The sequence below is a fragment of the Colias croceus genome, chromosome 12, assembly GCF_905220415.1.
Source record: "Colias croceus chromosome 12, ilColCroc2.1".
Lineage (NCBI taxonomy): Eukaryota > Metazoa > Arthropoda > Insecta > Lepidoptera > Pieridae > Colias > Colias croceus.
Window position 1 is genome coordinate 503,105 of NC_059548.1, and position 24,893 is coordinate 527,997.

The 24,893-nt window shown below is 32.7% G+C and overlaps 1 protein-coding gene across 1 annotated transcript in view; it reads right to left on the reverse strand.

The window, feature by feature from the left end:
- The window catches only part of LOC123696006 (cationic amino acid transporter 3), a 46,611-nt gene that overhangs the window by 14,493 nt on the left and 7,225 nt on the right, over positions 1–24,893 (reverse strand). Inside the window, exons 2-4 of the mRNA XM_045641982.1 lie at positions 9,983–10,214; positions 7,482–7,766; positions 6,775–6,879 (exon numbers count right to left, since the gene is read on the reverse strand). Of these exons, the coding sequence (XP_045497938.1) occupies positions 6,775–6,879; positions 7,482–7,766; positions 9,983–10,214 (622 nt within the window). The remainder of the gene's footprint in view (positions 1–6,774; positions 6,880–7,481; positions 7,767–9,982; positions 10,215–24,893) is intronic.

Sequence of the window (24,893 nt, forward strand, 5' to 3'; positions counted from 1 at the left end):
ATAGAAATGAAGTTAGAGATCAAATTCAAAAAATGTTAAGTCAAGGTATAATAAGACCTTCAGACTCAGCCTGGAGCTCACCAATTTGGATTGTTCCCAAAAAGGCAGACGCTTCAGGGAAGCAGAAATGGAGATTAGTCGTAGATTTTCGTAAATTAAACGAAAAAACTATTGACGACAGATATCCTATACCTAATATTACTGACGTCCTTGACAAATTAGGCAAGTGTCAATACTTTAGTACACTAGATTTAGCTAGCGGATTTCTACAAGTGGAGATGGATCCTAGTGATATTTCTAAAACTGCGTTTAGCGTGGAACATGGGCATTTCGAATTTTTGAGAATGCCCATGGGACTTAAGAATTCTCCGTCCACCTTTCAGAGGGTTATGGACAATGTCTTGCGCGGTCTACAGAACGAAATATGCCTAGTTTACTTAGATGATATTATAGTCTTTAGCACCAGCTTACAAGAACATATTGATAACCTTAAAAAAGTATTCCAACGTCTACGTGAGTCAAATTTTAAAATTCAAATGGACAAATCCGAATTTCTTAGGTTAGAAACTGCATATTTGGGACACATAATAAGTAGAGACGGAATTAAACCAAACCCAGATAAAATTAGAGCTGTAACTAAATACCCTATTCCAAAAACTTCTAAAGAAATAAAGCAATTTTTAGGTCTTCTAGGCTATTACAGAAAATTTATCCCTGACTTTGCCCGTGTTACAAAACCGTTAACTAGATGTTTGAAAAAAGGTAGTAAAATTATTCTAGACTCAGAATACGTCAATTGTTTCGAAAAATGTAAAACACTTCTATTGAATGACCCCATATTACAATACCCAGATTTTACGAAAGAGTTTATACTTACGACTGATGCATCCAACGTAGCTATTGGTGCCATATTATCCCAAGGCCCAATCGGTTCTGACAAACCTATTTCATATGCTTCACGTACTTTAAATGATAGTGAAATGAATTACAGTACCATTGAAAAAGAGTTATTGGCAATTGTATGGGCAACAAAATACTTCCGACCGTACTTATTTGGCAGAAAGTTCAAAATTATAACAGACCATAAGCCCTTACAATGGATAATGAATCTTAAGGAACCGAACTCTCGGCTGACACGTTGGCGCCTTAAGCTGTCTGAATATGATTATACGATAGTTTATAAGAAAGGTAAATGTAACACGAACGCGGACGCATTGTCGCGCATAGAATTACATAATGAAAACGTAGAATCTATGATAGTGAACATTTCTGACTCTGAATCGACTGTAACTACACCTGACGACAGACCATTAGATAGTAGATCATCGACTGTTTCTGCACCTGACGACAGACCTTTAATTAGCCAATCATCAACAGATACAGCCCCCTCCTTAAGAGCTCACGGTACAGACGAAACTCTTAACATTAATCCAGAAGGCACAAAACATACTAGCCGTGAAAATCCTATTCTAGACATTCCTATAAGTGATGACCCACTTAACACATTTCGTAAACAGATATTTATAAAAATCACGAATAACTCACCTTCAACGAAACCTACCATAAAGAAACCATTTGAAGCTTTCCTACGTGTCTCAGTACAAATTAACGAAGACAGCTTACAAGAAAACATTGTAGAGCTGATTAAGAAGTATGTAGATCCTAAAATTCGTACTGCAATTTTGGTCAATCCTGTAAGTAAAATGTTCGATATAGTACCTTTAATTCAAAATACTTTTAAAAATTCATGTATGAAATTATTTCTTGTTAAGCGACAGATTGAAGATATAACTGATTATTTAGTTCAACAAGATACTATTCGAAAATATCACGAAGGTAAAACGAACCATCGCGGTATTAACGAGACTTACCTTTCGTTGTCCCAACGATACTTCTGGCCTAAAATGAAAACCGACATAACAAGTTACATAAATACATGCCCAATTTGTAACAGTGCAAAATACGACCGTAACCCTGTACGCCCAGTGTTTAAAATCGTGCCTCCTCCTTCTAAACCATTTGAGATTGTTCATGCTGACGTATTGACTCTAGAACATGATAAGTATCTGACTATTATTGACCCATTCTCTAAATATGCTCAAGCGTACCGAATAAGCGACAGTACTGCACCGAATATCATTAAAACATTGTTACTTTTCATGACGCACCATGGTTCGCCTATGTCGATAACTACTGACCGAGGTACTGAATTTACAAATCAAGTATTTTCCGAATTTGTACGTCTGCATAAGATTAATCATCATATGATTGCTCCTCATACCCCCAACGAAAACGGTATGATAGAACGATTCCATAGCACCCTTATCGAGCATATAAGAATATTAAAATTAAAGCATAAAAATGAAACTGCAGTAAATTTAGTGCCCTACGCGATCTTAGCATATAATAGTTCTGTACACAGTCTGACTAAATGCCGACCTTATGACGTAATTACAGGACATTATGACCCTAGAGACCCAACTGACTTAAATTTATCGGAAAGACTTTTACAACAATACATACATAACCATCGCATTAATATGGAGACAGTTTATAAATTAATACACGACTCATCATTCGCAGAACGTGAAGCGATTATGACGCGACATAATACCCGAAGAGAACCTGAGATTGACTATGCACCTGATCAAGAAGTATATATACGTAATCCGTTAGCCGCGAGACAAAAGTTAGCTTCACGATTCATAAAAGACAAAGTTGTGTCTAATTTACCTATACATGTATATACTTCCAAAAAACGCTTACCTGTTTCGAAATCCCGACTCAAGCGTACTCCAAAACCCACTACTTCCTTTTAATTTTGATAACCGTACATTATTACTACCTATATAAAATTAGGGTTCAACATTTAAACGAAAAATTGGATAAGGCATCGTCCTTGTTAGAAGCTTTGTAAAACGTAGATTGATAAATAGTTTAGGCTCTTTATGGGTATAACCGCGAATAATTGTACACGAGTCATTTTTTCAATGTTCCCATTTTATTTCTCATATGGCATCAACATTTTTTGACAATAAGTGCTTTTTTAGATATGTAATAAAAGGTATGCTTGTGTTCTTTTAGATTATTTCATAAAATTCAATTTATCTCTTGCAGAAATATTTTATTTTATATTTTTTTTACTGGCCTCACTTTTATTTCCATACAAAAAATATTTGTCCACCTTACACCCTTGTGACAAAAACTGATAACCCCTACGAAATGGTATGACTGCCTCGCATTTTTATGAAAAATTTAAGTTATTCGATTCTTATTCAACATGTACATAAAAGTCTTTTAATGCACAAGGCCTTAATGGATTTTTTATGATTATTTTAAAAACTGTCCACTTTTTTTATACGTGTGTAACGTCACGTATGTAACGTCTCTAACTGCCATAATATAAGAATTATCAGAATCCTTCTCTAATTTTCTTGAGTGGCAACACTATTGGCATGCTGGCAAAATTTAAAAAACAAAGGCAGCCTTTTTTTTCTTTGAGAGAAATGATGTTTTCTGTTGATGTGAGATTTGTCGCTCGAAAAAAGTGTTTTTAAAGTGTTCGATTGCGAGGTAAGTATAAATATTCTGTCTTATTATTATAAATCTTTACGTAGGTTTACTATAAAACTAAAGAATCAGACTACTGCGTGGGTCTTAGCATTCACAATCGAGAAGTAATTTTAATTTAAGGTTATGTCGCACGCATTTTTTGTCATGATTATAACGATGTGTAACGAAATGTGTTACGTTACAGTCATGACATATTGTTAGGCTTAGAACACATATGTCTATTAAAAAATTGCGCGAAATATTTTCAAATCTAAACGGCTGAACGGATTTTGATGCTCAAGATATCATTGGATTGGTCTAAAATATCATTGTCTATATATATATTTTTTATATTTTACCCGTCTGCGCATAAAAAAAAGGATAACGTTTTAAAATCTAAACGGCTAGATAGATTTTGATGTGCAAGGTATCATCGGATTGGTATTTATCTCTAGAATATCATTGTCTATATAACTATATATATATATATTATAACCCGACTGCGGTTAAAAGGAGGATAATATTTTGTAGCCGTGTAGCCTCCAACTGCGTGTTATGAATTTACAGTGTCAGTCGGGTTTTTTAATTTTTTTTTTCAGATGAGAAGATCAAATTACAGATGGCGTTGACGAATGCCGAAATTCAATTTTTTTCAATACAATTTTGATTTATATGCATCTTTTTGTTTTAATTCATTATTTTATGATATGAATTGGTTTTACCTTTATCTCCATCTTTTCCTGTCGTGTGAGTGTGAGACACCGAGTCGACGTTAATTTTTTAATGCTAGGAAGAAAAGATGACTGTTATATGTACTAAGCTTTATAATGGTCATGTAAGTAACATTCAGTCAAGTATGTAACGTTTGTTATGATGTCATGAATGTAACGGTACAATTTTTCGCGGTCATACCCTTATAGAATTAGCGCAACTCCTAGACTCCTTGGACGATAATATTAATGATTTACTTTTAGTAATAAGAAATATAGAGGATAGTTTAGCTTTTAAGCGTACATCGCGAGCGCACCATGTTATGTTAGGGATAGATATATTAAGTATTATATTAGTTACTTTACGTTCCTTTTACGATTCAGAACAAATTATTAATGTAGATCTCTGCGAATAATTCGCACTGGATCATACTTTAGTAAAAATAGGATAGTAATTATATTAAGATTCCCCATTATAACTCCTCACACTTTAATCGTACAAATCATATCATCATACCTCCCTATCCCTATATAGCAACCAATAAAGATATTTATGTGCACATAGAGGCTGAATGCCCGAAGTTCAATAGAAGAGCAATCGGTTTCTATGTGAAGTCGACCCTAAATCATCATACAAGAAGTTCACCCGACTGTATTGCAAAACTCATCACCACGCAAGAGATATCCAGCGACTGTGAATCCACCTGCCTAACATTAACTAAGCCAGCAATGGAGAAATTGGACGACAGTCACTACATCATTATTTTTACTCATCTCACAAAGGTTAAATTATCCTGCAAGCGTAAGGAATACCTTCATCTCCAAGGCAGTTTCATAGCAACGTTACCTACAAACTGCTCTCTACGTACTGACGACCTCACTATTACAAATATTAATAATGAAATTAAAGATACACCTACAAAAATTTTAATTGCACCAATCAGTAATATTCCGACGAGAACGCTAAAAACCTTGGGACTGCACTCCATCTACCATACGACAATACCACTTTACATCTTTAGCTACTGAGCGCAGCGGCCACTTCAATGTTCCTGTGCTATCGTCGCTACAAATCAAAGAAAATGAATATTCAGAAAACACAGAAAACATCAGCCCCAGAAGTTGATCCTGCCGCAACATTTTCACTCAATGTCCTAAAATAGTTGCGGATCTGCGGGGGGAGGAGTTATGTGACAACCCTACGCTATATGTAATGTGAAGCGCTGACGGTGTGCTTTCGTTCGTGAGAACGTTTTATTCCTTTAAATTATAATATTAGAATAAAGACATATTGTGAAGCATCGTGCTCATAATAACACGTATAATGTAATTTTACTTTTTAATTAAAATCATTTAAGAAATATGATTTTTTTATTAATTCACTGGAAAGTGAATTTAACTTGTGATTTCAATTCAATGATGCTATTATCCCAAGATGAATGACATGACAATACTATTGTTTTAGCAAGGTTATAATGGGCTATTCATTTCATACTAATAGATAGATTCTGCTTCTCGATATGTAACACGCTTTTATTAGCTTCACCAATCACCTGTACATGTTTGTAACCGACTCCTTTAGGCCGGCTACTCACGTACCAGCCGCAGGGGCAATATTGGAACAATCTCGGTTGGTCGGCGGTCGGGGCAATTTCAATTGTTCTCTAAAATACCCCTGCTTGCCTATATATATATATATATATATATACATTACAAGGAATGAGCCAATTAAGGGTCTAATTCCAATTTTGCTCCTGCTGCAGGCAGGTACGTGAGTAGCCGGTTTTAGACTCTATTTTGATCCTATGATACACAGACAGATATGGGCAATTTAAATCAAACTTTACACTCATCAAGGTTTGGTCATTTGGTGACAATATAATACATAATAATATGAGTTTATTTCTTCCTGTTTTTAAACTTCTAGTGTTTGTAAATAATGTTTCTTTTATATTTTATCAATTATTAGTACGTTAGTCTAAGTATATTAAGATGTTTTTATTTGTACAATCTATCGTCTGTTAACCGAAATAAATAAATAAATAATAAATGCAAATGATTGCAAAATGTAATAAGTGTGACAGAATTGTTCTATATGTTTATTGGAGCATGAAATAAAGTCTTTGATCGATTGTGATTTAACTGAGAAATATTGCATTGCAAAATATTAAATAAAATGTAGAGAGTCATAAATATTTAACCAAAAATGCAGACTAAAGCACCTTCGAATAATCATTTTAAATACTGATAACTACAATGAATATGTCCATGTCTATGTCTATGAAAGAATAAGAAATAAACGTTATTTATTATTGAATAAGAAAAAATAATCTAAATCGGTATACTCAGTTGTAAGTTCTGAGAAAACCTCCTCCTTTTTTGAAGTCGGTTAGAAAAGAAACTGGTACGATTTTGGGTGGAGAGAAAAATAAATGACAACTTACCGATTTCAAACTATTAATTATTCCACACAAAAGCAAACATACACTTTATAATAACAATGAAGACTTACTTTTTATAGCTCCAGCAATGACGACAATGACAACAGTCGCCATGTTCAGAGCCGTGAACACATTGTTCAGTTTTGTAGATTCCCGTACACCGACACCCAAAAGCACTGAAATTTTATTAATTTAATAGTAAGTCATTTAAAGACTGACCGGTTGGCTTGGTTGGTAGTGACCCTGCCTTTCAAGCCAAAGATCGTGGGTTCGATTCCCACCCAGGGCAAATACATATTTGTGTGATGAACTTAGATGTTTGTTCTGTGTCTGGGTGTTAATTACTATCTATATAAGTATTTATTTAATTATATAATATGTATGTTTATTAATTCAGATCGTCCCGTGTGTGAAAATTTTCCTGAAATATTTATTTATTCATTTAATCTAAGACATACCATAAATTATTGTCACATACATCTTTTATTGGTAAATGGAATTATGTTATCATAAGTCATCTTCATCTGTATATTTGTTTTTAGAAATAGATTTTTTTATGACAATATGATGCAACATAACTCAGTTCTTTCATTAATGAATACAAAAGGTATAATGTAAATGGTCTTGGAATATTTCGTAGTGCAATAAACGTTAAATGGTGCAATAAATTAAAGGGAGAGGTGCATCAGCTGGAACCTACTTCACAAATTTTCTAGAATTAAAACATTTATTACTCTCAAAACTGTTTTCAATAGAGTATATTTATAGTATTACATACCTGTAATAAGCAGAACGAGTCCAAACGCAAAGAAGTCAGGATAATCCGCCAAAAACGACACATGAATCGGCGCAATCCTGGTCATAGTATTGGCCATGGAGTTATTGCACAAGCTGTCTATATAATTGGCCATGCCTTTGGCCACGCTGGCCGTACCGATCACATACTCTAGGATAAGGTTCCAACCAATGGTGAAGGCTATGAATTCACCAACACTCACATAGCTGTACACATATGCGGAGCCAGCTTTGGGTACGCGCGCTGCGAATTCAGCGTAGCAGAGACCTAGAAGAAAATAGGTGTAATAAGGATTTGGAAGCTTCTAGAACCTAGATTCTATTAAGATTGACTTAAAATGATCAGTTCGGGTAGGTACCAATTAATGTCCGGCAACATGACTGAATGCTATTCCAGTTATTACGTATAGATAGGTATTTTTGTTTAAGATAATAACTATATTCTTATTTTATCTTTCAAGTCAATAAAATGTAAAAAATATGTTGCCTTTTGTATAATCAATACTTCTAATGTTTATATTATGTAATAGCTTACCGCCCGCGGCTTCGCCCGCTTTGTCTCAAACCTAATAAATTATACACAAAATCCTACCTACTGAATCACTCTATGTATTAAAAAAATCGCATCAAAATCCGTTCCGTAGTTTTAAAGATTTAAGCATTCAAAGGGACATAGGGACAGAAGCGACTTTGTTTTATACTGATTATTTTTTATAGTGATTAATATGGATAAAAATGTATAACAGCTGTAATGACTAAGCTAAGCATTTAATTTAGGTACCTAAGTGAAAAAGGATTGCTTGCCTAAAATTGATATGTACTTATTGCTTAAAATATCTGTATAATTTTGAAGCAACTTTCAATTCCTTATAAGACATACAAGTTTTTTAGTTGCAAAACGATGCATACATTTTAGCAGTTACTAATAAAATAAACCAGTTTTGAAAGTGTTTTTATTTTTAACCGACTTCAAAAAAAAGGAGGAGGTTATCAATTCGGCCGGTATATTTTTTTTTTTTTTTTTTTTATGTATGTACACCGATTACTCCGAGGTTTCTGAACCGATTTACGTGATTCTTTTTTTGTTCGATGCGGGATGGTGTCGAATTGGTCCCATAAAAATTTTATTCGGATAGGCCCAGTAGTTTTTATTTTATGAGCATTTTTGTCTGTAGGTATTTGTAAATTTTGCAAGTGCAAGTTTGAAGTCGGTTGTTTTTAACGCAGTTATCACTTGTGCTAAACAAGATGATTTTGGGTGTTGGAATATTTTCAATTACCTACCTACCTATATGAATAATTGTGAAACTGTAGTCGATAGCCTTTTATCCAAAATTTACATATTATTTTAATTAAATTTTATATTATGGTTTAGTAGATATTTTTGCATTTTGAAATGGATTTGAACAAGTTTTATTTCATTGTAAAATTTTAGGTATAAAAAAGTGGATGGCTAAGGACTAGTCATAATGAATTATAGTTTCGGAATAAACTACCTAGTTGTTAAAACTTGAATTAAAACTCAAAATGTTAAAAGTTCTTGTTTTCTAAACAAATCTTTCGCAGTATATTAAAACTGTATCGATCTATATCTTCAAAGAACATTATCTAACAGCATTGATCTGATTTAATATTATAAGTGGAGTTGTGGTGGAGTGTCGGAACGAAGGCCAATATAATTTAATGCGACACTTAAACACGTGCAGTCGTTTTGTATTATGATTATTATAATATCTAAGGAATTAATAATTCTTTAAAGATATTATGAGTGTAGTGACAATTGAATATTGGTATATTGTTATATACAGGGAGTTCCACTGTTGGTATTAAGCTCAATAGAGGTTATAGTTTTGCATACGCTGAGTGCGTAAAAAATACTTATAAATTCCAGACGCAGTTTTTTTCAAATAGCAAATGCAATTTTTTAAGAGGGAGAAATCTAAAGTTCACTTTATCCTTAGTCAGACGGAAAAAGCTTACCTTTTATACAAGTAAAATATAAACTGCGGTATTTCCCCGTTATATTGGCAATATCATATTATATAACTGCATTTAAACTTTACGACTTACGAGATGTTTAGATATTATAATATTGAATCCAGTTGTGAGATAGGCTAGTAAAATTAAAATAAAATAAATTTGCATTAAGCTTTTTGATTTTTATCCGATTCTCACTGGTCTTGCTGATATGCTCTAGGTAGGTAACTTGAATATTATGAGCATGCTTCGTTAAACGATTATATTTTTTTATGATAAACTTGTATCCTTAGAAAAAGATAGTACCTAATGGATATAAACTGAATAAAATAATCAATTATAGTATAAAAAGCAAAGATTTTTACTACGAGTATATTTACTTGTTTGTTTTCGCGGCTAAAATATGTTTTTATTCACCACAAATTGTTAATAATAATTAACAACAACAAAAAAACACGCATAAGTAAGACCAAAAAGACAACCAAAAGTTAAATTGTTAAATTGTACCTGCAAAGGCTGAAGCTATTGCAGCCACCAAAAAACTCAAGGTCACAGCAGGACCAGCGACTGTCTTCGCCACGGCACCAGCCAGTACATACACTCCTAACCCCAGGGTACTTCCAACCCCCAGAGCCGTGAGGTCGATCAGACCCAGGCATCGGGAGAGGGGTGTGGAGGTATCCCCGTCTTGCAGCTGCTTGCAGCGACGGAATGCCGCGAGTAATCTGAGACAGCTCATCTGGAATAAAACATACGAGTTTGGTATTTTATATGTATAGCAATTAAATGCTTAATTATTAAAGAATAGAAAAAAATAGAACTCGATTCATGAATTACCTTACGATATCTTAATATATAAAAATCTCGTGTCACAATGTTTGTCTTCAATGGACTCCTAAACCACATAACCGATTATAATAAAATTCGCACACCATGTGCAGTTCGATCCAACTTGAGAGATAGGATAGTTTAAATTTCAAATCGTTTTAGAGAAAGCAGGCGAAGCCGCGGGCGGTAAGCTAGTATGTTATATTTTACACATTACTAGTAGATTGTTCTTGTAATCAACATTGAATACTATTAGTTTCCTACATATTTAGACATCGATTTCTATTATAATAGCTATAATAGGGGATAAAAGGTTTTACTGTGGCTTTGAAATTTGACAACGAATGAAGCCGCGGAGCACAGATAGTCGTTCAAAAGAATTGCGCATCTAAATTATTACGGATGTAAAATTTTTTGTTGCAATCAAATGTTCGGGTTTCTTTTTTGTTTTATTTCAATCGCATTAATTGTAAGTATTGTCTGTTCGTCATAACGATGACTTCACAAGAATTCTAGTTTAAAACTTTGTGAACGATTATTATATTCATTAGTTACATGTGTTGAATAATTTTAATACCTCGTTGCGATTTAATTGAAGGAATTATAATATTTGATAAGTGAATTAATATAGCGATTTGATCATATTATGACATTGTAACTGTGAACGTTGAAATAATCTATACTAATATTATAAAGCTGAAGAGTTTGTTTTTTTGAACGTAGGTACCTACTAATCTCAGGAACTACTGGTCCGATTTGAAAAATTCTTTCGGTGTTAGATAGCCCATTTATTGAGGAAGGCTATAGGCTATATATCATCACGTTAATACCAACAGGAGCGGAGCAATGCGGGTAAACCGCGCAGAACAGCTAGTGTTGGTAAAATGTTATGAAAATATCTTCGTAGGTTATAATAGTTGGTATCTTCAAGTCGGTATGAAGCGTGCTTTTACAATCAAATAACTCTTCATGATATTATTTATTCCTTTCTTTATTTTATTTCTTTCTCATTTATTATTGGCAGGGCTTTGTTAAGTACCTAGTAAGTACCTACTCAAAAGTCAAAACGTAGACAAAATTATCGATTTGGTTTTTATTAAAAAAAATCTAGTAGTTAACTAACATGATTTATTTTAACAGAAAATAACTTTCCGGCATATATTCACGAAAATTTTCATGGCAACAGGTGGTGCGTGAAGTATTTAATCTTCCGTCACGGTCTTGACGCTTGTAAAAACCAAATAATTGACAATATTAGGTACTTAATACTGAACGAATCATTTGTTCTTATTTCTGTTGTTAATAACATACTCAATAAACAATAACCCAGGTATATTATTTTGGTACCATTGAGGGGTCGCGGGTGAATTTTAAGATTTTGAAAATGGCTCGACGGTACACAGTGAAGTTTAGTCGGTAGCTACTGCAGTCTGGTTGACAGAATTAGTAGGTAGTAGGTACCTACTGCAGTGCGGTTGATAGATATAACATGAATTATAAAATTAAAGATGTATTTATTATGTCAATAAAGTTTTTGTTATTATTTATTAATCAATCATGAAGCCACGGTACCTACAGCGAAAGACGTTTCGACATCCGCCTCGTGATCGAGTATTTTCTGATCTATAAAAAAATAATCCAATCTAATAAAATTATTTAAACCAAAAATCAAAATCAAAAATGAGTATTCAGTAACAATTATGTTTACACTTCTTCCAAACATTGAGACATCCTTTTAAGCATTTAGATGCTTGTGGTAGGTAAACAGACAGAATAAATGAATCACGTTCAGGCATTCGAATTTCAAGCGAAGTCGCGGCCTAAAGCGAATTAAAAAGTATGCATAGGTAACCTATAGGTAAGGTAACACAAAATAACAATTGTGTTAAAAATTCAATGATAATACATATTATGTAGCAAGGTTGGCTTTAGTACGTATAAAAGATCTTCTTGTTTGTTGTTGTTAAGATCATATAGATACTAGATAGACTTTAGCTAGGTAGCCTAATTACCTAGGTATAATTAACATTAGTGCCGTGTGTTTTAAAGTGATTTTTTATGACTCGTTAAGAATCTTATCTTATTTGATTTGTCTACACGTGTGCATTATACTGTTTTCAAATATTTTTATTATTATTATTTCATATTTAGTGAGGTGATCTCAAAGTAAGTAATTGGTGTTTTTTTTTAATTTTAATTTATATTAAGCCATAAAACTTATAGTACCTACCTAGTCTGTTTATTTACATGTTCATGCTGTTGAAATTACAAATCATAATAATAGTTTTTATATGTAATTTGTATAATTTACCTTAGTAACAACTAACAGCTGTAATGTACCTTTTATGAATAAAATAAATAAATAATGAATGAATGAATGAAAATCTAAGTGTATTCTCTAATCTATCTAAGTGTTGTAATATTTAAAAAACATTGACGTGCTTGTCTCGATTTATTTTTTATATTTTGTAATATAACTAGGTACATAATTAAAAAAGCTTTCGGTCATTTTTCTGTGGTTATATTATTATAGGGAAATTTTAAAATACCAATATATAAAAAAATAAAATAAAAAACATGTTCGGATAACGTCGGAAATTTTTACGGTGCTTCAAAAAGTACACTTATGAGCTCTCAGACCAGTCATGAGTGCTTTTTAAGTTCACACGGATCCCGTTTTTTGTTCGCAGTCGTATAAAAAATAATAAAAATATAAATCAATAAATAAAATACGATTGTACTTCTCAACATTAATAAGTATGACTGACTCCTCTGTATCTCTGACTATCTGTACTACCTACATCTATTTATGTGTAAACACACAACAGATTTTGATAAGGTTTTTTAAAAGTTGTTCAAGCGGAAGTTTTTAGTATATAATAGGTAGGTATTTAAGTTTTGGACATCACGTGAAAAAGCCGAGGGCGGAGTTAAAGAAGGTACAATATTAGTATAGATATTATATAGTTATTATTATATATTATCTATGAATATAATAATGGATGTGTATTAATTAATAATATTATTGCATCACATTATACGAGTTACGATCAAATTAAAAATGTATTTTTATATTACCTACGCAATTGCATTTTGAAACTCTTCGTTAGATTACATAATTTCAAGAAATATAGAGGAAAAAAATTAAATCAATGGTAATTAATTAATATCTTATCGAAATAGGTATCGTCGGATGACATAAAACACGTTAAAAACTGAATAAATTTAAAAAAATATTTTTGAATAAGTAGGTATCTGATATATTTATTAATTCTTTATAAGTACAATACCACAGAACATAATGTACCTACACAGAACATATAAACTTTATATGTTCTGTGTACAATACCATATAAAAACAAGTAAAAATTCAAATCACTCACCGTAAAAACTACCGACTAAATTACTACACGAAAAAAATCAAACTCACGGAATGATATGACATAAAACAATGACAAAATGGTACTAAATGACTATCACAATCGACTATTTGTTAATTGTATCTTTACTACCTTAAGCTCAGCAAACTGAGATAATGACTTGCGCTACAATAAGATTATTTTTTGCTCACTGTCAATGAAAAATATGTATATTTAACTAATTAAAATACAAAGATTTACATAATATTATTGGCGGCAAAATAGCGTGTCAATGAACTCCGGCTCGTTAATTCGCGCGCAAACTTCCCGCGTTTTATAAAAAAAAAGTTTCTTTTTTTAATAGATAGAAATAATTATTGCCATTTAAAAAAATATACTTATGAAAAAACTTGCTTAAACTTTTTACTTATTTCAATTGAATAATCACAAATCACATTTACAGAACTGTAGTGAAACAAGAGACAGACGTTAATAATTTTTAATTGTGTAGCTTTGTGATGAAAAATATTTATTCTCTTTATTATGAATACAAGGCCAAACTTTCAGTATCACATTCTGAATTCATGATAATAAAGATAATAACAATATAAAAGTAAAATCAAGTCGTGCCGAAAGAATAACATCTTCTCATATTACGAAAACTATAAAATCATTATTTATAATTTATAATACATTTTATTATTACTATGCACTTAGTTATTGGGAAGTTGCATAAAAATAAACAAAAATACAAAATATAGGGCACTTTCCGCGGAAGTGACAATCTGGAAAAATCCAAATTAAAAACTGCATGATATTATCAGCTATGAGTGCAATCTCATTGCATTAGTTTGCACATCTTCTAGACAATAAAGGACGTACTTAAAGTAGGGTTGCCAGTTAACTTTTTTAGAATAAAAATGTAAATACATAATTAAGCATATAACTAGGTACGTACCGTTAACACTTTCAGGAATTTTTTTCGCTTTTAATAAATAAGCATCTTTCAATTGGACATAATTATTAATTACATAACTATATATTTTATTTATTTTTAATTTAAAAAATATAAGTGCTTTTATAAAATAATATGACGTCCTGGTACATTGTTTTGAATTTCAGTGCGCTATGTAAACAATTTCCCAGTACTACCCAACACCATCTCCCCCCAGTTCTACCGCCCTGGTACATTGTTTTGGGTTACGGCCTACGGGGCTGTTTGGAAACAACGGGCGTGGCTTATTTAGCTGAATCGGCAAAGGTTGAGCACACTAAAAACTTAGCTTTATAAAATACACTTTCTAGGCCTTATACACAAACTCACGGAATATACTCCAAAATTTAATCAAAATCGATCAAGCTGTTTCGGAGATGTTTGGATTACTACAACATTTGTAACACGATAATGAAGATATATTTATGAAAAGGCATAAGTTTTTAATTATTAATAATAAAAGCAACCCTAAAATGTGCACTTGGATACAAATCATACAAATACAAGATGATGTGGTAAATACTGAACAGCAAATGATATCTGTCATTGTTGGAAGAAGAATTATTGCTTATCTGCTATTGACAGAAACAACGACCGAAATTATTTTGGCTAGGAGAGATTTTTGTCTAGACAAGATAGGTATATAGTTGTTGATAAATATATAATTAGTTCTTTAATGTACCTACTAGAAGTTTAGAGATGTGAAAAAATATTATTTCACGAATTTAAAACTTAATAAATAATTATAGAAGTTGAAAGAAATTAACAGGGTGGTCACAAATAGAGTTCATGCACGTCTCCTTATGAAATAATATGAGAAATATAAATAAGTATTTTTTTTATATTTGTTTTTTTTTTGGAATACACAGAGATTCATTAAACATTAATAAAATATGAAATAGAGGAATATCCCTAATCCGAACATTATAGGTCTCACTTATCTTCCTTATTGCAAGACATTCATATAAAACGTGCCGAGTGGTTAAAAGTAGATAGGTACCTATCGGCTATCATAGAATCAGTATCCTCAAAATAAAAGTTTAATAAGTACCTAGATAAGAAGTATATTGAATAACGATTGGGATGATTAAAATAAACAATTAAGTAGATATGGCTATTATGTATGTTCAAAATAATGATTTTTGAAGAAGAAGCCTATATTATTATGACCCAGGGCTAGGACTATAATGTATTTCCATGCCTCATCGGATTTAAAGAAAAGAGTGTGTGTGTGCCTAGCACATGTATCAGAAGTTCTTTCAAGATTCAAAGAAGCCCGTGACGTGACGGTATTGCCATGACGCGATCTTGAATTTTTACTCTCAACTCGCTTAAAGAAGTTTCACTTCAAAAGTTTGATATATATTTCAACGTTATGTGTTGAGTTGTTGACTGCAGGCTATTTTTATTATAACGCAACAGCCTGTGCCAATCCGAGACAAACGATTAAGTAGTACCTACTTGGCTACTTAAATATATGGTACTTGGTCTTATTCACAAGCTTGCTGCAGATTCGATCCATAAGACTGCTACATTGTATTTTAGTTATACTAAGTGGGGCCTGGTGACCCGGCCGTACCACAGGTTCTTCAGAACCCACTTCGGGCACCAGCTCTCATAAGGTTGCCTAATATATATTGTGTTTTAGTATTATTCATCCTTTGTAAAGTTTTTAACCCTTGTGAGAGAGATAAATAAATGTTTTTTTATTATTATTTATTTTATATAAGTAGATCAATCACTTTCACACATTTAAAAAGTGTTATTAGGATAATAAATACTTTTTAAGCCAATTACATCGTTACCGTTAATGAGTAAAACAAAATAATGATAAAATAGCAGCTGATTAGCATTTTAAACGATGACATTAACCCAAATCTTCTTTTTTTAGTGCCATGATCCAAAATTAAGTAAATTTGTTTATTATACGATAAAATCTTAACCTTATATAAATACTGAAACTGTGTGAAGGTTATCCAGTACTAAAAAGGAAAATGATGATCCTTTAAAATTTCATGCCTTTTATGTAAAACTTGGGCCGAAAAGTAATAAAGATATGATTTGTGATGACAATGATATAAAAGTTTATTGTTAAATAAATTATATTAACAAGGACAATACAAAGGAAATAAATAATTATTTTTAGATTATTACCAAAACTAAAACTGATAATAACTTCAAACCTTATATAATATGTATCACGTTATGGTCGCGACTTGCGAAATTATCAAATCAATCAACATCAACAAAAATACCAGAAATTTTTGTATAGAATCGTGATTATTATTAAATTATCTTATTTTGAATGCGAACCGAACAATTTGTTGAAGCAATTGCTTGCAAAAATGCATTGTATAAAAATATAATTTACTAGTTTTATGTACCTATGCAGTTCATTGCCTCAAAACTGATTGAGATTCGTTAGTCACGAACGAATGATGCATATTTTGATTTTGCATGTTTGTGTTGGAGAGATTTGTTAATGGATGATAAATAAAAAATAAACAACTAAAATTTAACATAAAAAAATTAACATTCACACACAGTGACCTTAAGTTTTTCTGATTCAAAGATGTTATAAAGCTGAAGAGTTTGTTTGTTTGTTTGAACGCGCTAATCTTAGCAACAACTGGTCCGATTCAAAAAAAATATTTCGGTGTTAGATAGCCCATTTATCGAAGAAGGCTATATAGCCTATATCATCACACTTAGACCAACAGGAGAGGAGCAATAGCAATGCGGGTAAAACCGCGAGGCACAGCTAGTATTTGATAAACTTTTATCATTTGGCCTGGAGAAACTTTGAAAAAAATTGATATCCAAAAAAGTTCCTAGGTATAGATATTCAAAACAGTTTCAATCTTAGACAATAGAAATTTATTTATTGTGTGGACTGTATATTGTGTTAAAATAAATGTATTCTTTTTCTTTGACTGACCGGTTGGCTTGGTTGGTAGTGACCCTGCCTTCCAAGCCAGAGGTCGTGGGTTCGATTCCCACCCCGGGCAAATATTTGTGTGATGAACATAGATGTCTGCTCTGTGTCTGGGTGTTAATTATCTCAAACTCAAACTCAAACATTTATTTATTTAATTAGACTTCTTTTAGAAGCACTTTTGAAACGTCATTACATATTTTAACATTTACCACCGATTCGGAAAGCAGTATCTACGGAGAAGAATCGGCAAGAAACTCCATAGTTGCTCTTTTTAATCATGTCAGTTTTACAATTTAATTTTACAAAATACATTATATGTACATTATAATCATAATATGCCAAAGAACTGTCCTGTGGTTTTTACGCGACAACCCTCCATGGGTTTTTATCGTCCATAATACTGTAATAGGCTCTCTGAATTAGTACATTTTTTATATAAATTTTAAATTTAGAACTACTGAACTCTTTAATATTATGAGGAATTCTGTTGTAAAAGCGTATACCTTGACCCATAAATGAATTTTTAACTTTAGCTAGCCGGAATTTAAAAATTATATATGTATGTTTATCAGCCATCTGGTTTCCATAACACAAGCGAAAGCTTAGTATGGGATCAGATCGTGCCGTGTGTGAAAATTGTCCTGAAATATTTATTTATTTATTTACTGTATAATTACTAATCTAGCTAAGCTTTCATAATATATATTATTATGTACCTATGTCTACTTTCGTAATAGGCATGTAGATAATGTATTTATCCCCTTTTACTAGTCGGTATTTTACCATGTACGTACATACTTTTCGAAGGGAAAGTACAGGTATTTAGTAGTATTATTTATTTAACACTACAGGATATTACGGGTATTTACTTGTGTAGGAAATTGTTAATATTTACTTACATTGTAGACTACTTCGAGTATCACTTGAAGTACTTACTTAGAGTTCCTGTGTAGTAAGCTGAGATAATGTGACATACAAAAATTATTTATTACCTTATAAACTTCATTTTAAACAGAATAGTTATTAATTTATTTATTTTTGTACAGGTATTTTTAAAATGATTTAAAATGTATTTTTTAAGCTACTTAAGTGTTGATTTATCTATTATTTTCCTATGTAGTATATTTCTGAAAATGCTGATCTAATCAATACATATAATAAAATTCTAGAAAAGTGGTGTCTGTACAATGAAAATATGTAAAAAAAAAATTAGCAGGGGTTATTACTAAATCGATCCCAAACCCAAAACTGTCGTTAAATTTTTTTTTGTCTGTTTGTCTGTTTGTCCGTTTGTCTGTTTGTCTGTATGTTTGAACACGCTAATCTCAGAAACGGCTTATCTGATTTAAATGCAGTTTTCATTAATATATTGTGGTAATCTTCATTTAACATTTAGTGTTTATTTCATGTCAATCGGTTTATAAATAAAAAAGTTATGACCATTTAAGTATTCACGGCGAACATTTGCTAAAGCATTCTATGGTACACTATTATAATACAGTGTACGTTAAAACGTAAGTTATCTGTTATACGCTACAGTTATTTCTATAAAATGTCCATGTGATCATATCGAAAGTCCCCAAGGGTGGGGTGGGGGTGGGGGGGTAAGCTGATGTAGTAGGGGGGGAGGGGTCAAATTAAAATTATGCTTATTTTTAGGTAAATTTTATACATAAAATGTCCTTTAAATTATGTCGTATTATAATATTTTTAACCCCCGACGCAAAAAGATGGGTGATAAGTGTTTGACCGCTATGTGTGTCTGTGTGTGTATCTGTTTGTGCCACCGTAGCTCGCTAGCAGGTAATTAGATGCGGTTTTTTTGTTAGGCAGCATATTTTCCGACGCTGGTTCTTGGTTTCTTAGATAAACTATATCAAAATAGGTTAATCCATTTATTATACCTAGGTATACATATAGAGGTAAAAGTAGGAATGAAAATAACTAAAGTTATCGAATATACTTTAGTGATATATTAAATGAAAGCGAACGACCTATCAGTAACAATAAATCAAATTTTATCAAAATTGGTTCATCCATTTATTTGATATACGATATAAAAGTTTTAGGTAATATAAAAATGAATTTTGACTCAAGTGACATATGAAATGAAAGTGCATGACGTGTAAAGTATAATTGGACATATTTAATCAAAATCGGTTCATCCATTAACTATACCTATATATTGGTAAAAGATGGAATGAAAGAAACGATTGTTGTCAAGTATACCTAAGTGACATATCAAATGAAAGTGCATAACGGGTGAAGTACAGTTATAGTTCTATTTTTATCCAAATCGGTTTTTCCATTTATTAGATTACAGCACAGATTACAGCGGTAAAAGTGGGAATGAACAATAATCGAATGTGGTCAAATTATATCTCAAGCGGCATATCAAAATATGAAAGAGCAACGTGTGAATTTCAATTAGTAATGTTTTATCGAAATCGGTTCATCCGTTTATTACACTTTAGGGGTGACAGTGGTTAGATAAATAAACCAAATGGAGCATCAAACGACAGGATATGTCGTGTACATATAGGTGCAATTAGATAATATGGTTTACATCAAAATCGGTTCTGCCATTTACTACACTAGGGATGGAAAGGTTGAAAGTCTGTGAAAGAAGAGGGGGATATGGAAGCGAGAGGATAGCCACACCCTGGAAATTTTGAATTCTACTCAAAGCCACATAGGCCTGGCGCGGCGCTTGGCAATTTTTTTCTTAAATATACCACTTCTTTTGCCACTGTGGTCCATTACAATTTGTGCACGGTTACGGCACAACTTAAAAGGTGTCAAGGAGCAACAAACTTATAGATATCAATATGATGTAGGAATGTATTATGGAGGTAAAGGTAGGTCTCGCTCACTTGAAAATATTACATGAAAATAAGAAACCGAAGTTTAAAAATTAAAAAAAAAACCCAACGCAATGAAGGAAAAGGAATAAATAATTTTACAAACTTCCCGACGATCTTTAAAATTATGATAATATGATAATGATGGTATGGCAGCCCCGACGACTTTGTTTTTTTTATTTTTATAAATATTTAAAATGGTATTTATTTTTAAAGATCTTTTCTTCGTTGCGTTGGGTTTTTTTTTTAATTTAATTTTTATTGCATAGTCTAAACGGTTTAGTTACTACAGGCGCGAGACAGGAAAGATGAGCCCTGAGACAAACGTCAAAACGCAAAGGAATAGAAGGAATCCGCTACGATAATAATTGTCATAAGCGTATGATGTGCTTTGCACAATTTTATTAAATTGCGACTGGATGAAAATTTTGTTCGTGATCGTCGTCGTCGTTGGTAGGGTGAACAAATCTTTAGTAAAACATCATCAATACGCTTATGTCAATTAGTATCGATATCGGATTCTATTCCTTTGCGTTTTGACGTTTGTCTCGGCACTCATTTGCTGCACAATATATTGTCAAAAACATCCATACAAGGAAGGAAGGAAAATAAATTTGCTCCTTTCCCTCCTGCTGCCTAAAAATAATATGACATAATTTAAAATAAATTTTACGTAAAAAATTAATTAGTTAGGCATTTATCTTTTTAGCTCAGTTTAGTAATAAATACTAAAAGTTTTTTTAATTATTTATGGTAGTACGTGTTTATTCAATAAAAGTTAAGTAGTAACTACTCTATGCAGTCACGCGGACGAAGTCGCGGGCACAGCTAGTTTTGAAATAAATCTGCAATTGCGCAGAAGCATATTCGATTTAGATATTTACGTTATCTAAGTTAAATGAGGAACAAGTTACCTACTTTTAAGCGAAGTTCATTAGTAAGTAATCACTTAGAAAATGAATACAAAGTTGCTGTTACATAATTAGAATAAAGAGCTAAAGTCGAGATTTCCTATAAGATTGATAAATTACTTAATAGTTAATACTATGTACCTAAGTAAGTAGTATCTCATTTTATGAACTATAAAGTTTATTCGACAGTTCGACACGTAGCAAATCTATATTAAAACGCAAACTAATAAATAAACACTATCTATGAATGTGTGGAGCTCCTGTCCTAAAAGAACTGCGGGACCTATTCAACTCTGTTCTCTTTACTGGGAGAACTCCGAGGGCGTGGAGCGAAAGCGTCGTGGTTTTGTTCTTTAAAAAAGGGGATAAAACCCTCTTAAAGAACTATAGGCCCATATCGCTTTTGAGCCACACCTACAAGCTGTTCTCAAGGGTCATCACTAACCGTCTTGCACGAAGACTCGATGAGTTTCAACCTCCGGAGCAGGCTGGGTTTCGCAGCGGTTACAGTACCGTAGACCACATCCACACAGTGCGGCAGATTGTGCAGAAAACAGAAGAGTACAATCAGCCCCTGTGCATTGCTTTTGTGGACTACGAGAAAGCCTTCGACTGCATCGAGACTTGGTCTGTTCTGGATTCCTTGCAGCGCTGCCAGGTTGACTGGAGATATATCGAAGTGTTGAGATCTCTGTACGATGCCGCAACCATGTCCGTCCACATCCAAAACCAGCATACCAAGCGTATCCAACTACGGCGAGGGGTGAGACAAGGTGACGTTATCTCACCGAAATTGTTCACCAACGCGTTAGAGGATATGTTTCGGGCGCTGAATTGGAAAGGACGAGGCATCAATATAAACGGCCAGTACATCTCACACTTACGATTTGCTGACGACATTGTCATTATGGCTGAATCGCTGCAGGAACTTAAACAGATGTTGAACGACCTAGCTGTGTCCTCCTTACGAATCGGTCTCCGCATGAACACAGACAAAACAAAGATCATGATCAACGACCGTATTTTACCGGAGCCGATAGTAATAAACGGAGTCCGCCTAGAAATTGTTCAGGAGTATGTATACCTAGGGCAAATGCTCCAACTAGGTAAGAACAATTTCGAAGGCGAGATCAACAGGCGGATACAGCTGGGTTGGGCGGCATTTGGTAAACTCCGTCGAGTCTTTGTGTCGTCACTACCACAATGCCTTAAGACCAAGGTCTTTAATCAGTGCGTCCTACCAGTTATGACCTACGGAGCCGAGACGTGGACACTCACAGTACGACTGGTCCACCAACTTAAAGTCACTCAGCGAGCTATGGAGAGAGCTATGCTCGGTATTTCTCTGAGGGACCAGGTCCGGAACGAAGTTATTCGCCAGAGAACGAAAGTTACCGACATAGCTCAACGGATAAGCAAGCTGAAGTGGCAGTGGGCCGGTCATATGTGCCGCAGAACGGACAACCGCTGGGGCACATATGTCTTAGAGTGGAGACCGCGGCTCGGTAAACGTAGCGTAGGACGCCCTGCTACACGGTGGTGTGACGACATCCGCAGGGTTGCTGGTCAAAACTGGCGACAACGAGCAAACGACCGGGCTCAGTGGCGTGCCATGACTGAGGCCTATGTCCAGCAGTGGACGAGTGTAGGCTGACAGTGATGAATGTGCCATTTTTAAATTAAATGACTAAGTATTTAAGTTCTTACTTTTTGCCAAAATATTGTCTACAGATTTATAATGTTAGAAATTTGAAATATCTGTCCGTCTGTCTGCACAACTAAACTACTGAACCGACTTTGGTAAAATTTGGTACAATTATAGTTTGAGAATAAGAAAGGACATAGTTTTTATCTCGAAAATCCTACGGGAACGGGAACTATGCGAGTTTTTGTTTGACTACGCGGGCGAAGTCGCTGGCAGAAAGCTAATATTTTTAATCATAGATATTAGATATTAACAACAGATATCATAAGTTAAACCAAGTAATCAATTAATATTAAAATGCTTTTAAACCTGTATCACTTGTAATAAATTACCTACTTCCTAGTATGGCGCAAGGCCGTAAATGTTCGAAGCATTTTTTCTGCCATTTAAAAGCTCAAACATATTTGTATTCTGTATAAAAAATAAATGAGCGGTTGTATTATTTGTTTTATCATCTTAGTAAATAAAAGGAACTTAAGTTTTTGTATTGGTAGTTAAAATGAAATAGTTGTCTAAACGTTTTTAGTACCTACCTAAATATATTTATACAGTTCCTACTTAAAATTGTTTTTATTTTTACACGCTTTATATTAGCTTCACCTGTATGTTTGTATGTTTGTAACCGACTTCTTTGGGCGCGATTTTGACCCACTTTAAACGGCCAGATTTCGTTCAAACTTTGTAGATTTATTGAGGACCGATGACAATACACTAATTTGATAAAATTTTCTATTTTTTAGTTCGGTTTTCTATAAAAAGCGTGTTTTTTAGTTTTTTTAAACTATTATTATTGCCTGTATGTTTCGAGTAATCTAATAAATTGGGCTTGCTTTTTAATAATCACTGAAAAAATATTATAATACAAAAAAAAAACTTTTACATATTTGATAGATTATGTAGCGTTTAGCTCAAGGTTTAGCTAGGTACTATTATGTCATAATTTTATTCATAGATTCTAGAAAACTATTAGTGCATTAGCTCTTGAAAAGTATGGCAGCCTGGTACAATTGTTATGACTTATGACTATCGCATCGGTATCGTGTGAAAATAAAATAATTTTGCACCGCTTTCATTCGCTTCTATAAAATTATGTCATCCTAGTACATTGTTTTGAGTTATCGAGCATTATGTAAACATTTTATTCTATACTAGGTGTGCGCCATTCAAATAAAAATGGTTATATAAAAAAGTCTTCTACAGTTTTATTTTTTGCGATCACAATATTATTTTCGTATGTAATATTTAAAAATAAACATATTATGGTCGAAGACCAATAATTTTTATGAAAGATTTCACGATATGGAAATTTATTCAAAATTCAAATCAATCTTGCATGCAAGTTGCAACTAAGAAATACAATAAAATATTTTATTTTAATGCTTTGCTTTTTGTGAATGTTTTAAAATATGTATGTCTTGAAATAATTGATAATAATTATTTTATGTCATAACTAAGCCAAATTTAAATGAGAGATCACTGGAGACACCTAGGTAGCTTTATAATAAGAAAAGAATCATCAAAATCGGCAACAAAATTCTACGGTAACAAACCCTAAAATAAAACAATTGAATTGAGAACCTCCTTTTGTGAAGTCAGTATAAAATCTGAAACTTGAAAGGTATAACCTAAGGGTAGAAAAGGTACACCTACTATAGGTTTGTATAAAAATAATTAGGTAGGTAGTTAACTAGTGAAAATAAATACTCACACAGCTTTGCATAAAAATACACACAGCGAAACACAGCCATATTAAAGCTGTTGTTGTTATAATATTACATAACTTTCTTTCAGTTATATTATCCTGGTCCGTTGTTTTGAATTT